At 35.3% G+C, this 15,661-nt stretch overlaps 2 protein-coding genes and 1 long non-coding RNA gene across 4 annotated transcripts; 1 reads left to right on the top strand and 2 right to left on the bottom strand.

The window, feature by feature from the left end:
* Window positions 1–390: 390 nt before the first annotated feature.
* On the bottom strand, window positions 391–2,391 carry LOC125185374 (putative histone H2A variant 3). 2 transcript variants are annotated; one of them, XM_048081900.2, is made up of 3 exons: window positions 2,248–2,391; window positions 1,563–1,707; window positions 391–918 (listed from the first exon to the last, which is right to left on the bottom strand). In XM_048081900.2, the coding sequence occupies exons 2-3, from the start codon at window positions 1,677–1,679 to the stop codon at window positions 622–624; spliced, it is 414 nt and encodes a 137-aa protein (XP_047937857.1). In that variant the 5' UTR covers window positions 1,680–1,707; window positions 2,248–2,391; the 3' UTR covers window positions 391–621. The 2 variants fall into 2 exon arrangements, with proteins under 2 accessions (XP_047937857.1, XP_047937858.1); XM_048081901.2 differs by having other exon boundaries at window positions 1,563–1,703; window positions 2,248–2,389.
* A 6,111-nt stretch (window positions 2,392–8,502) lies between these two features.
* LOC125223436 (uncharacterized) lies at window positions 8,503–14,627 on the top strand. The gene is made up of 17 exons (XM_048126582.2): window positions 8,503–8,884; window positions 9,828–9,930; window positions 10,165–10,234; window positions 10,326–10,364; window positions 10,466–10,583; window positions 10,686–10,743; window positions 11,213–11,277; window positions 11,435–11,441; window positions 11,557–11,617; window positions 11,783–11,842; window positions 11,944–11,963; window positions 12,059–12,124; window positions 12,463–12,630; window positions 12,920–13,177; window positions 13,251–13,463; window positions 13,700–13,971; window positions 14,129–14,627. The coding sequence occupies exons 1-17, from the start codon at window positions 8,796–8,798 to the stop codon at window positions 14,259–14,261; spliced, it is 1,800 nt and encodes a 599-aa protein (XP_047982539.1). The 5' UTR covers window positions 8,503–8,795; the 3' UTR covers window positions 14,262–14,627.
* LOC125223437 (uncharacterized) lies at window positions 12,222–15,642 on the bottom strand. The gene is made up of 3 exons (XR_007176716.2): window positions 15,430–15,642; window positions 12,851–15,192; window positions 12,222–12,712 (listed from the first exon to the last, which is right to left on the bottom strand). It is a non-coding gene; the product is annotated as an uncharacterized LOC125223437 (long non-coding RNA).
* Between the last annotated feature and the right edge of the window lie 19 nt (window positions 15,643–15,661).

Genomic DNA, 15,661 nt, shown 5'->3' with positions numbered 1-15,661 from the left:
ATCTCAACTTTTTGGTGTTGGCTTTACTTTCATTTTTCATCAATCATTCATTGTTACTTGCTAATGTAGACTGTCACACTAACTCTATCCTATGATGCTAACTATGATCTTTTTCATAGTATCCGACCTGCAAGTTTCATTCTTAGAAATTAGAATCCAGTCTAGAAGTGTAATATATAATTCAATTAAAATACTAGTACCACTAAGTTTAATAATTAAATTGAAATACTACCGCTTATTGTTTCGTGACATTATATGAATGTTAGGTAAATATAGTAGCCTGGCATACTACTTCTGTTTTCGAAATAGAAGTAGTAATATTTAAAATCTTTAATTTTAAACTAATTGACATCTGATACAAAATAAAATGGATATTCTAACAAAATAATGTAACAATAGAACCATCAGCATGATTCAAAATGCATATTGCAAACTAAAAGGACAGATACTTCATCAAACATAACGTTAGAAACAAACTACATCAAACGATCAAACAGTTCAAATGGTTGTTCATAATTACGACTGAAATCTAATTCCTAGCATACAAATCTAAATCAAATAGAAGCAATGTCACAAACGCATCACTATGGATCAAATTAAATAGATTTGGGGCAGTAATCCTCATTCCTTGGTGGTTTTGTTGATGAGGGATTTGTGAATGTGAGGAATCACACCACCACCGGCAATGGTTCCTTTGATGAGGGTGTCGAGCTCCTCATCTCCCCGGATCGCCAGCTGCAAGTGCCTTGGCGTTATCCTCTTCACTTTTAGATCTTTGCTGGCATTCCCAGCCAGCTCGAGCACTTCAGCAGTCAGATACTCGAGAATTGCAGCGGAGTAGACAGCTGCTGTGGCTCCAACTCTTCCGTTGGCATTGGTTCTCGACTTGAGGTGGCGATGAATCCTTCCCACAGGAAACTATAAAGCAACAGACAGGAATGGAATTTGAAGCATTTGTGACTTGACAATATAAACAAACACTCTTTGCCAATAAAATCAAAACTTTTCTACAAGACCTCTCCCATAATCAATCTAAACACAAAAACGCAACAAAGAACGCGCCACCAAAGAACTTAATACAACAATATAACTAGCAAACAAAAGAAATTAGTATATTACTAGCATACAATTCAGAAGTAGGTGTCTCAATGCAACCTATACCACCAAACGAACCCTTTCAATCCAACATGCCAAAGATATGAGCAGCAGAACTGTCTATTTAACCAAAGACAAAGGACCTTACGAGTTACTACACTGCTCATGGAGCGCTTATATTCAACATACACCGCAAATCATTAGCAAGGGACATGAGCATACCAAGCAGTAACAATTCCAAACCATAATACAATTGTGTGGCAACTGGAAAGTTATAGTTATTATGTTCCAACAACTGTGATGCATTGGACATATTATAGATGATGGTCAAAAGTTTAATCAGTAATGAAACGCACACTGTGTGGAAAGCTAACTTCAACAAAACAAGTATTTAAAATTCTAGTGAAATTGTGTCAATTATATGTTGGTTTTTTTAAGTTTTGAGTTGTATAGAGCTGTATTTATACCTGCAGGCCAGCACGAGCTGACCGGGAAACAGGCCGCTTCTTGTCCTTATCCTTGTTAGCTGCAGCAGCTGCCATTGTCTTCCCTGCCACGAGCCCCTTTCCACCTTTTCCAGCCATTTTAATCTTACCGCAGCTTCAGCTCTAACTTCATAAAGGCAAACAAATTAGACATAACATCTAAAAATACACAGTTCATCAACGATTCATCATAAAGCAAAGGACCAAACTAAACCAGGCACAAAATAGCTCCAAATAACAAACAAAGGGGCCAATTTTTCCTTGTATAAACGATGTTTCATCAAACCTTTACAAGAACCAAATCTCACTACTAATTGCTTAAAACAAATTGTCCACACAACTAAATCTCAAGAAAAATCTAGGCTTTAAAACAAATCTCTACAATCCTCTAGCTCAGTTTTTCGACTTTCAGTATTACACTAGAGAAACATTCAAATCCTTTCCCAAAATCCTTCGCTTTTTCTCAACCCTCGCAAATAATCGATGTAAAAAAACCAGAAAACGAACATAAATCTAAATATACGTCGTGTTCTACAGCAGATCTGGTCAGCTTAGGTGATAAAATTACCGATCCACAAACTAACAGAAAATCAACACAACTCAAGCACCAAACAGATCAAAACAGCCATAGGAGAAAACAATTAACGATGTAACAAAGCATTACTACCTGAGAAATTAGAGAAAACAGCAGGAATGTTGTGTGCGTAAACAGTGAAGAGAGGAAATTTATTGCGTTTTTGTGAAGGTTTTTGAATCTGGATCGAAATTTTGGCGGTTGCTTTTGGGTGGGAAAAAAGCAATTTCGCAAGCCGGAAAATATTTCAATTTGGACGATTCTGCCCCTGTCCTTGCGTTTGTTAGAATTGGGCTCAGATGCGAGTTTTATTGACCTAGGCCCATCCCCGCGGCCCATCTCGATATTGTTATTGCTTCGTGTCTTGTTTATACTATCGGATTTCAATTAAAACGACCTCACATTATACTATATATAACAAAAAAGCATCGTAGTCCCTCCTGTCTTATAAAAGTTAAAGATTTTGAAGAACATGCGATTTTTAATGCGTAATTGATTATTTAATTATAGTATAAGAGAAACAGAGAGGATAAAAGTAGTCAAAAATTTGTTAGAGCATTCTCATCCGTACTCTTAAATAAGAACACAGAGATGGCTCTGGACCCACTTTTAATCTTTGTCCTTAGGTAAGAGGACAACACTTACATCCATGCTCTTTCGTAAGGACAAGCTCAAGAGTCCCATCATCCTATTATTCAATTTAAATACTTCAATTACTAAAAATATTTTTACAATATAAAACTATATTAAAATATAAAAAATACATAATTAAATCCTAAAAAATAAAAATACATAATTAAAATCCTAGAAAATAAAAAAAATGTGAATTTTGAAAAAATAAATTAAAAGTGTGTAGAAAACGGATATAATTTATTGGGAAGTGGAAAAATATTTTTTTTATTTAAAAACGTTTTCTTTAATTAATTTTGATTTTTTTTTTAAAAGAAAAAATCAAATTTGCCAACGACTATCGCGAGATGCCATGTAAGGTTGCTCAGCGGCACGGACCTGCTCTTATTTAAGAGCAGCGTTGTAACGACCCGCCCATCTAGGGTATAGTAAATGCGGCGATCGTTAACTAGGCGGACTTAAATGCATCAAAGATCATAGGCTAGGGTTCCATTTAAAAAGGGATTTAACCAAAGCATTTAATGAACAATTAAGTAGGAGAGAAATAATGCCTTAGCAATGAAATCCAACAAAAGGCTATCACCAATTATGCTCAAAAAAATAGCAAAAGTTCCAAAGTAATCTCATTTGTTTTGTATCTAACATATTTCCACGAAATAAAAGAGTTTAACCCAACCAAAAGATCACAAGTTTTCATAATATAGCGGAAGCGACCAAGAAAGAAGTGAGGCTATGTATGGAGACACAACGACACTTAGAGTTCCAACAGATCATCTTATTATTTCCTACTCAACACCACCGCCCGCTCGCCACCGCTCAACCTGCACATAGGGAAAACACATGCAGGGCTGAGTACTTATAATCATACTCAGTTGACTCATTGCCGAAAACAGTTTTTTATCAGCAGTAGTAATTATCATGCCATTTTCAAGTGTCCGTCGGGGTTTTTAACTTTAGAAAGACCCGAGGCACCAAAATATATTCTTTATCAAATATCACGGTCGCGCAACCATTTTTCACATCGACGTTTACCATATCCTCATTCTACATGACAAGGAATGCGGCCGCAATCCAGGTCACTAGACCGGCCAACCCGTACGCTAACACTCGGTCTAACATTGGTGTACACTAACTCAAGTAGAGTTTGCGGCTCTACAAGGATCCGAATTCGATTAAATCAATAGTGGCATAGCCACGAGGGATAGGCACGACAAAACAAATCAAGACATGATAACACATATCTCATTCTCATCAATATCAGTTTAGGACAATGTCCTTATTTTAAAAGAAAGCCCACCTCGTCGGCTTAGCTCGAAAGTATTCTCTTCTCCTCGTTTATCACGCTGAGAGCGCGAAGTATCACCTTTAAATTAGGCGTATCACAAATCAGTTTCAATCATTGATCTCAAATCATGCATGTTCCCATGTTTCCCTTTTTCCCATCGATAAATCTTTAATATCATCATCCAAAATCAAGGTATGATTAGCATATCATTTTTATTCAATTAACAACTCCAAATTCACTATTAAATCGTGTCACGCATGAGTGCTCTACACACACAACACACGCACACGAACACCACACATGTGCACGTCGACCGAGGCGTGCGCACACACACACACGACCACACACACACCACCACACACACACACATCCATACATCCCAAATTCATCAATTTAGTTCCCCTTCACTCAATCTAAATGCATGTGGACTCAAGAACACCGATTAATCGGTAGAAGAAGAGGAGATCAAAATTTAAGTACCTTTTTCCAAAAGAACAATCGGTAGAAACAAATTATAGCTTTGGTTCTTCAATAAATTCTTGAACTTCAACTTGGATTCTTCTCAATTGATGAAGAATTCTTGAAGAAAGGATGAAGAAAATTTGGAGAGAGTGGGGGAGAGAATTTTCGAAAATATGGAGGAGTGGGGCGTCGGTTTTGATTTCTAGGGTTAGGGTCTCTCTCTTATTTATAGAGTGTAGGATATAATATCTTTAATTAAATAAATTAAAGATTTTAGAAGATATGGAGAGATTTGATAGTAGTTGGCGTTGAAACCGTTGAGAATTAGGAGGATTTCGAAAATTATAGGCTATTTAATTAGCCTATAATTAAATTCAAATATTTCACGGAGTAGAATAATATATCACGGAGCAGAATAAAATAATTAAATCCTCTCCAAATAATAGTAGTACGCGATTTTTATGCCTATCTCAGGATTAAATTTCAAATCCTAATTTAATTAGGATATGGCAAGATCTTCTTAGATATGGCAAGATATGGTAAGATATTCTAGCATATTTATATTTATTCATGGAAGAGAATAAGTAAGGGATCAAATAAATAAATAATTCTCTCTTCTCCAATATATGAGATTTTCGAAAATCTCATGGGAAAAATCAAAGTGGAGTTTCGAAAATTCCAAGGTGGAATTAAAGTATAATCGGACTTTGATTTAATTTGGATAATCATCCCAAACAAATAATTAAATCCAAGAAAAATAGGATTTCTTCTCCAAATAATAATAGGAGGGATCGAATAATTCCACATGATTAAATAATGCTTCTATTTAATTCTCACTCATCCCTTAGGAAAAATAATCCACGATTATATTACTCCGCATCAAAAATTCACACCAAATCAATCATTTCTTCACTTTCACTTCATTATCTCAACGCATTGACCTTTCAACGGCCACGTCATATTTTCCACATCTTTGACTATTCAATAGCCACGTCATAATTTCAACAAGTTGACTATTCAACTCAATCTCAATTCTCATACGCAATTAGATCACAAAGACACCATGCAATTAATTACTCATCAAATAATCCACATATCATAGCATTTAATGCAAAATTTTTATAACCCGAAAATTAGGGTTTGAAAAAGTGGGACGTTACAAGCGTCGTACCGTTGGCACGGACAGACAGCTTGCAGCGGTGGAGCGTGCCGCTGGCACGGACGGACATGCCCCCGCTACAAATGCTCTTAGTATGGCTCACCATATAAGAAAAAAATCGTAGAAAATAAACATCAACTAAAATGGTAGGACATTTGAAAATAAATATAGAACTGTTTTTCATTGGACACGTATTATTTTACATTAAATAATCTTATTTGTTGTAAAATATTTTATATCGTTTTTCATTTGTTGTTCCTCATTTTTTCACTATCTTTTCATTCATTTTTAAAATAAACTTTATTCAACAAATAAATTATTTAATCAAGCATAATACGACATTATCTTACCAACTAAAACGTGATATCGTTTTGGACTTTTGGTCACATTATGCGAGTGTTGAAACTTGCTTGATTTGTTGCAACGACCTAACAAGTTATAGTCGTAGTTTATAAAGTATTTTAAAATTAGTATGAAAAATACAAATCTATAAAGGTTTAAGATTTGACATCCAGTTTAAGCAAAAACTATAATACTACTCGTTATCATACAAATTGAAAATATTTTTTTACCAAAAGCTTATTTTATTATTTGATTTTATCAATAATTTTAAATCCTAGCTAAAATTTAAAACTCAGTTGTATTTTATGATTGAAAAATACTACTAATAAGGGAAATCAAACCCTACGCCCTCCCAAACAAAATAACAAGGCACATTTAAATTTAGTATAAAATGGTAAGCATAATTGCTATTATGGCAGAAATCAGTATCAATTTTTCTTGGTGGAGGGAACATCTTTTTTAGTCCACGAACTTTGCCAAAGTATCATTTTAGGTCCGTGATCTTTGAAAATATCATTTCAGGTCCATCAACTATGGGTTAATATCATTTGAAGTACTTTTTTACTATTTCTAAGTTTTTCTGGACGAAAATACCCTCGATACCTTAAAGGATATATATTTTAAATAAACTTATCATATACTCATATTTTTTATAAATATCTTTACAATATATTTTTGACGAATTTTCTAAATATAATTTGACCTTCAATATTATCACTTAATTATTTGACAAGTAAAATTGCTTCTTCAATTTTTATATTAAAGAATTTTAAAATTGAATAAAGAACTTTTCTTTAATAATAAAAAATTTAATAAGGATCTTTTCTTGCATGTCACTTAATTACAAAATTAAGTGATAATATTGAAGGTCAAATTATATTTTAAAAATTCATAAAAAATATATAGTAAAGATATTTATAAAAAATATGAGTATGGGATAAGTTTATTAAAAATATATACCCTTTAAGGTATCAAGGGTATTTTTGTCCAAAAAAACTTGGAAATAGTTAAAAAGTACTTCAAATTATATTAACCCATAGTTGATGGACCTGAAATGATATTTTCAAAGTTCACGGACCTAAAATGATACTTTGGCAAAGTTCGCGGACCAAAAAAGATGTTCCCTCTTAAATTTTTTAGGTCCGTGAACTTTGAAAATATCATTTTAGGTCCGTCAACTATGAGTTAATATCATTTGAAGTACTTTTTTACTATTTCCAAGTTTTTTCTGGATGAAAATACCCTCAAATTCAATACCTTGAAGGGTATTTTAATAAACTTTATCAATACTCATATTTTTTATAAATATCTTTACTATATATTTTTGACGAATTTTATAAATATGATTTAACCTTCAATATTATTACTTTTGTGACATGCAAGAAAAGTTCCTTCTTCAACTTTTTATAATTATAGAATTTTAAAATATTTTTAAGATGTGGATACTCGTAAAAATTAATGTCGCATTCAATAAACGATACTTGAATATTGATATATTGATAATAATATATCAAGATTAAAGTATCGTCTATTGACCGTGACCTTGATATTTTACAAGTATTCATGCCTCAAAAATATTTTAAAATTCTTTAATTATAAAATGTTGAAGAAACTTTTCTTGCATGTCACAAAATTAAGTGATAATATTGAAGGTCAAATTATATTTAGAAAATTCATCGAAAAATATGAGTATTTGATAAGTTAATTAAAAATATGTACACTTCAAGGTCTTGAGGGTATTTTCGTCCATAAAATCTTGGAAATAGTAAAAAAGTACTTCGAATGATATTAACTTATAGTTGACGGACCTCAAATGATATTATCAAAGTTCACAACCTAAAATGATATTTTGGCAAAGTTCATGGAAAAAAAAAGATGTTCCCTCAATTTATTAATTGATACTAGCACTTAACCAAAATTTCCTTATCGACCTGAATTTGAATTGTTTATTAATCAGAGATTTTCTATGCGAAATCGTTTTGACTAAAATAAATTGGAAATGGTATGTACGATACGATTTGGATCAGAAAATTAATGTTACAAATATAATGAAAAATAAATATTCTTAGAACTAAATTTAAATATACTGGTAAAATGCTGTGATGTATTTTCATATTCAAAAAATACCCTCAAATAAAAACAATTCAGTCGAAACAAATGAATTAATAACATAAATACAAATTTGTAAAACTTACTGTATTAAACAAATCGAAAAGTATCTAAATGTTACATATAATCCAAAATAAAAAGGTGGACTAGTAGTATTAGTTATGGAAAATGAAATAAATTTCTGTAACGATCAGAGCAATTAATGATAGATGATAAAATTATCGAGTCAACCATGTTAATTATTTAAGTATTAAAAAATCACTTTTTGTAGACAAACTAAAGTCGCTATTTGTCCGGAGCGCTTACTTCGCAGCGAGGAATTAAAATCGGATTGCTGTCGGGAGTTGTAAACGGGTGCGGAATAATCCTCTACTTTGCGGCCCACTGTAGTCCGTCACGGATCAAGAGAAGAAACTCTTCTTCCACTCTTCCTCTTCACCTTCGACTTTCAAGATCCGAAATCCAGTTACAATTCACTTTCAACTCTTCAAATTTCTCCATTTAATCTCGAGATCCCCCACCCTTCCCCCCCCCCCCCTCTCTCTCCATATCTCGAAAACCACACGTTTTCCCCTTCGTTGTGATTGCTGTGGTGCGATTTATGCGCTTAACTGCACTGCATTTTGTGGATAGCTGCTTCTCCACGGATCAGATATGCTGGCGTTGAGTCCGGTTGCCGTTTTGGCGATTTTTCTCTCCTTTTTCGCATCTGTGTCGCTCTCTATTGAGAATTTCCGTCAAGCGTGAGTTTTCCTATTTTTCATTTTTTTCTGCATTTTCCAGAAGTTATTGGATTATGTGAATGTGTGGTTGTATAATTATTGATATAGTGAACGTTTTTGCTCCTGTGAACATTGGAAATGATTGTGCTTAATCGGGGGTTTTTCACCTTTGGCTGATTTCGATTTCAATTTCAATTTAAGCATTTGATGGAAAAGGCTTGTTTGATATTTTGATGACTTGGTTAGGAATATATTTGCAATTTTGCAGTTAGCGTAGTTTGCAGTACTCACTTCACGGGCAAATAGAGTGTTGTATTGAAATTTAGCTTTGGTATATGTCACATTGAGCAAGACATGAATGAGTGAGAGTACGATGCTAGTATAATAGTTATAAGGATTCTAGGATGAACTCCGTACCAATTACGTTTAAGGTAGTTGATTGCTTTGAGATTGCTTGCGTAATGTGTTTGTCGATGAATGGATAAGCTGGCTTCGAACTTCTTAAGAAAATATATAGTGCAACTGGAGATGGAGTGAATGCTTGCTTGGTAAAGAATTCCATTCTTTTTGTTAGCTGTGATTTTTTTTTAGCACTAGAAGAATGATGGTGTGCATGTGGCTCTGATTGTAATCTTTCTTGAGCTTAGAAAGGGCAGTAGAATCTACTAACTATTGACACAAGCGTTCATTGTTGATAAACATGAGTTGCTTGCTGGTAATAACTAGACGAAACCGATCATAGAAATTGAATAAGATAGCATGTAACCTGCCACTGTAATGGCCATATGATTTTATTTGAACTGCTATACGTGTTTCTTCCTCTGTTGTACATTTGCTTTGTAGGTTGCCTACTACGGTACCTAATCTATTTGGGTTTCTGATTTAGCATGTCGTAGTCAATCATCTTAGTTGCCAGTGTGACTTATATCTATTTCTTCGTAGATTTGATATTTTCTCTATACAGGTTTCCTATCATAGAACCGGATCCTGGCCACACAAAACTACGCCTGTCAAGAGAAGGCCTGGAAGCAATTGAGAAAATCACCACACCTATAGCAGCTGTTGCTGTAAGGGATAGATTAATAAAGCCACTAGCATGTCAATTGCTACTCTATTATCTTATTTTTCATGAGGAAGAGTCCAGTTCGTACCTTTTCAAAAGAACATAGTAGTAGAATTTGAAGCATTAGATTAGGAGGATAATAAATGTCTTCATGTTTAGCAATTTTTGTTGGCATTAGTAATTTTTTCCAAAATCCCACGTCCTTTTTTTGCTGACACAGTTTTATTTTATTTTCTAGGTCATTGGTCCATATCGGTCTGGGAAATCGTTTTTACTGAATCAGCTTCTCTCCCTATCATGCGATGAAGGTGCATTTTAATAACCTTTGCATATTAAGTAATGGTGATCCATTGTAAACTCTTTTTCCCTATTCCTGACTTTGAAGTAATAATTTGGCAGGTTTTGGTGTTGGGCACATGCGTGATACTAAAACCAAAGGTTTTTGCTACTGATTTTGAATCTCGGCCAGTACTAAATGACATAATACTATATGAGTACAATTTATATGTGTGTTCAAATCTTTGTATTGGTTTTTCTAGGTATTTGGGTGTGGGGTACTCCAGTCGAAGTGGATATCAATGGAGTTACGACTTCTGTTTTCTACCTTGATACAGAGGGTTTTGAAAGTGTAGGGAAGTCTAATGTGTATGATGACAGGTAATTTTCCAAATTACTTATATGTCTACTTTGTTACTGATACCAAGTATTTTAGAAAAGCTTCTGATTGATTAATATGGATTTCTATCATCTGCTCTGCAGGATTTTTGCCCTGGCTACTGTAATGAGTTCCGTGCTTATATATAATCTACCCGAGACGGTATGTTACTGTTATCCCTCTTGCAATCCCCTTCAGGAAGTATTTTTATGCAGATGATTGCAACTTTTATGATAAAAAAATATCTTGAAAGCACCCTGCTGTTGTGATATGGTATGGGGCTATAGAATGGGGTTGCATGGGCTTTTATTGGATAGGAAAAATAGTTTGAGGTAGCAAAAGGTTTTATGTAAATGCCTCACTCAAGCAGATTCACCGCCAGTTCTTTGCCCAGGTTGTATATTGATCAGGGATTTAATTTAACATAGAAGCAAAATTGCTCTAGAAGATTAATTGTATGGAAATTGCAAGTATAGATTATGCCTTAGTGATTGCAACGTTGAGAAAGGGCTGCTATGGCTTTTTCATGGTTTTACATACCTATAAACGTGTTGTTCTTCACTGCTGCTGGCAGTGGTATTATTTACCAAATATTAATGCACTTATTAGCTGCTTGGTATTTCTTTCTTAGATACGAGAGGCAGATATATCTAGATTATCATTTGCGGTGGAGCTTGCTGAAGAATTTTATGGAAGGTCCGTAATAGCGTGTAAATTTGAAGCTGCTAGTTCCCTCATAGCTCATAGTATATTTTTGTGGTTAATTTTTGTTTGCCATTTCTACCTAGTTCATTTTTCCTGATACACTTTTTTTTTTTTGTTTCTGTTTCTGGAAAATGAACATGATGAACAGAGTCAAGGTGATCCTTTTGTTTCTTTGAAACTAATTTTCCTTTGAACACACAAAAACACACACATTTACGCATATAGATAATGCTTAGAGGTTGAATTTTGTAAATTTTCTTTTTATTTCAGGGGCAAGATGTGGCTTTTGAACCGGCTAAGTTATTATGGTTAATCCAGCGTGATTTTCTACGTAAGTGTACAGATACCCTAATCTACTTGCTTATCTTACTATTATTATAGACCACAGTCAAGTTACATTTCAAGACCCTTAGTTTTTGGTAATATAGCTGCTGTATTTCCTTTTTTTTATCCTTGTTAATATTTCTTATGTGAAATTCATATTTGGGAACTTCAGAAGGGAAGTCGGTGCAAGAAATGGTTGATGAGGCTCTGCGTCGAGTCCCTAATGCAAATGGTTTGTTTCTCAATCTGAAAATTGTCTTTGCCTCTTTGCCATGTATTAGAAAAAGTTATAATGATTGCGAATCTAACTGTGTGGGGATTTTCTTTGAGCAGAGGACAAGAATATTGATCAGGTATGCCAAATCTCTACATTCTTTTGTTATCATTAGCATGTTGTGTTCTGATGCTCAAAATGGCTTAATATAATATTTTTGATCATTGCTTTCAGGTCAACCAGATTCGTGAGTCATTGGCTGTCATGGGTGATAATAGCACGGCCTTTAGCTTACCTCAGGTTTGTGGTTATACTTTCAAGTGTCACAGCTATTCTTTTCTGATAGAGAAGATTGTGATTGCTGCTGGAATTGAACAGAAGACAGGAAAGCATAAAAGATAGAACGATATAACTAAAAGAATATAGAAAATAAAAGATAACTGTCCTCCTAAGAGGCCACTACTCGGAACAGCTAAATGCTAAACTTAACTATATTTCTGAACAACTAAATCATAGGAACTAAAGATAATGAACTGCTGGGAACAATCTGCGATCCTGCAGGGACGGCTCCAAGCATTTCATTCTGGTAGTGGTTGTTTAATACTGATGTAAAATCCTAAACGAACCCTGTTTTACAGCCCCATCTCCAGCGCACAAAGCTCTGTGATATGAAGGATGATGAACTTGAGCCTATGTATGTAAAGAAGAGGGATCAGTTGAAGGAAGTCGTTTCTTCTATAATCCGGCCAAAGATTGTCCAGGGTAATACACTCAATGGCAAGGAATTTGTATCTTTCCTGAATCAGGTGCAATCTTCTACTCCTTTCTGGCATTTCTTCAGTTTTGCATAACAACTCGTGTAGCTTCTTGTTATTTTATTTTCTGTTCCTGTCCAAAATATTGAAATATAATGTTCATAATCTACTCAATTGAGAATAGAGATTAAGGATGATCAAATTACCCCTTCTAGTTTAGTGGACTTTTAAGATATCGTCTAAACTTCTTGGTGAAGGAATTGGTAATTACCTTGTGAATTCACATGTGCGAAACTTTTCTAGCTTTCTTCCGTTCCTTATAGATAAATTTGTGTTCCAGATTCTTGAGGCACTAAATAAAGGGGAGATTCCATCAACAGGCTCGCTCGTGGAGGTCTTCAATAAGGGTATTCTGGAGCGTTGTTTGAAACTATATAATGGTCACATGGCTGTTTTGAGTTTCCCGACAACGGAGATGTCTCTTCAACAAACTCATGAAGATGCCAAATCTGCATCTCTTGTGGCATTTGATGAGCAACATTTTGGGCATCATCATGCAAAGCGCTCAGCTGAGCAGTTGGTGGAGGAGATTGAGAAGGTACGGACTGAAGAACAGTAGCTTTCCTTCTAGAGTTCTTGGAATCTCTCTGCTTATCCATAGGTCTATGCAGGTGTACAAGAACTTTGTTCTAATCAATGAATATCAATCATCAAAGTTGTGTGAGGGTCTATATACTTCATGCGAGGAAAAAATGGATCAACTACAAGTACTCAGACTCCCATCTATGGCTAAATTTAATGCAGGATTCAACCAGTGCAACCAGAGTTTTGAACACGACTGTGTTGGACCATCTAAAACCAAATACGAGATGCGAATGTCAAAGGTTCGTGACACTCTCAATTACTGGTTATGTTAATTCTTTATTCCCTAGGATTCTGTCAGATTGTGTGAAGGTACAATTAAACAGAAACTGATCAATGATAGATTTGGCTTGTTTTCCTGAATCTCCTCCCGTTAGATAAAATCTCCGTTTTGACATCTATGAGTAGTGCATATTTTTTTAAATTTTTATTCACCTTTACCTGCCGTTATATCAAGACCATTTATATTTGAATGCAGATGTTGGGGAAAGCAAAATCTCTCTTTATCAAGGAATACAACCAAAGGCTCTTTAATTGGTTGGTGGCCTTCTCACTGGTCATGGTGGTGGTGGGTCGATTCATCGTGAAGTTCATTTTGATCGAGTTGGGAGCATGGGTACTTTTTATATTCTTAGAGGTGTATACACGAATGTTCTGGTCCTCAGAATCTCTTTACTACAACCCCGTGTGGCATGGTATTGTGAAGACTTGGGAAACTTTGGTCTACAGTCCTGTCCTCGATTTAGACAGGTAATTACGATCCTGTGCTATATGTGTATGTTTTGTGTTTAAAGAGGGAAGTAGGGATTTTTGTTCTTGAGTTGATAACCCGACAAGTTGAAAGTTGCAAAACCAATATTCGTTTAATAAAAAAAAAACTTATAATTGTGCATGTATTGTTCTACAGATGGGCGATTCCCCTTGTAGTCATAGCCGGGATACTGTTGCTTTACTGGCGGTGTTATGGGAGGAGGAAACACGGTTCTCGTTGGATGTTACCAGTGTATGCCAATCAGAAAGACGAACGAAGATCAGAGTGAAACATACATATATGATGGTGCAACACAGACATCCCATTAATCGGCCTCAGGTGCTTTTCATTTTTTATATACGAGCACTCGTGGTTTTCGTGTCCACATACGTATATACACCAATTAACCTGGAGGGGATTCAAGGCAGATCTGCTTGCTCTTGGATTCTTGGTGTTGTAACAACGAAATGTACAAATGGTATTTTCCTTCGAGTATAGTTCGGATTTTTTGATATGTCACTGGTTCACTTTTACGGTGTTAGATAGCTCGTTTCGAATGTTTAACCATGTTGAGCCAAGAACAGCTACAGATTTGTTGTTACAGAAAGCACAACTATTTGTGCTTTGTAGCAGTTTGTTTGGTCATTTTGTTTCATATGGAGGATTATGCTTCGTTATAGATTTGTGGATATCCATTTTGTTAATGTAGTGATAAAAAAAAGAGTAAAGGTCAAAATTGGTCCTAAACATATGGTCATTTTATCTTTTTGATCCTAAACTTTATCTTTTGGATTTTTTGGTCCTGCACATATGGAAATTTGATCATTTTGGTCCTCTGTCAATAGTTCCGTTAAAAACTAACGGCCAACGACGATTTTGACCAAATTAAACTGTTAATTCTGATTTTTAAGTCACTAATTAATCTCCAAATTAAACTCTTAATTCTTTCTTCTTCATTCCTCTAATCTTTCATCTTCTTCCTTCATAATCCTCACACACCGTAGCCGTGGCCGCCGACACCATCTCCCTCACAACCCCTCCATAATCCTCACACACCGTAGCCGTGGCCGCCGACACCATCTCCCTCACAACCCCTCCATAATCCTCACACACCGTAGCCGTGGCCGCCGACACCATCTCCCTCACAACCCCTCCATGCTGCAATAGATTCTCATGGGTGGGCAGGCTCACACCCATGAGAGAAATCAATTGGACGAAATCTGCCAGATAATCAATTGGACGAAATCAATTGATTTACACGAGCAAGCTCACACCCATGAGCAAGCTCCTTCAAATAATCAATTGGACGAAATCTAATACTAGTTTTACACGGGATTCATTAAATGCATGAGAGAAACACATTTATATAAACTGAATAGCAGAAATTTCATGAAATTGGACGAAATCTGAGAAACCCCCAAACAAATTGTTACTAGATTAGGAAAGTCGAGACTTACCATGCTGATTTTAGGCACAACAGATCTGAGGATGTAGACTCTGTCATTGAGCTTCTTCCTCCGGCGCCGCTTCACCATCAGATTCTTCGTCGGCATCCCCTTCCCTCCTTTGGGTGTGAGCCTGCTCACCCATGAGAATCTGTTGCAGCGTGGAGGGGTAGTGAGGGAGATGGTGTCGGCGGCGGCGGTGACGGTGGGTGGAGATTAGAAGGAAGAAGATGAAAGATTAGAG

Source organism: Salvia hispanica, chromosome 1 (assembly GCF_029641045.1).
Source record: "Salvia hispanica isolate PSC_SH4W2 chromosome 1, Shi_PSC_v1, whole genome shotgun sequence".
In the NCBI taxonomy this organism is placed as follows: domain Eukaryota; kingdom Viridiplantae; phylum Streptophyta; class Magnoliopsida; order Lamiales; family Lamiaceae; genus Salvia; species Salvia hispanica.
Note: the sequence above shows the minus strand (reverse complement) of the source record. Positions and strands in the feature narration are given on the sequence as shown.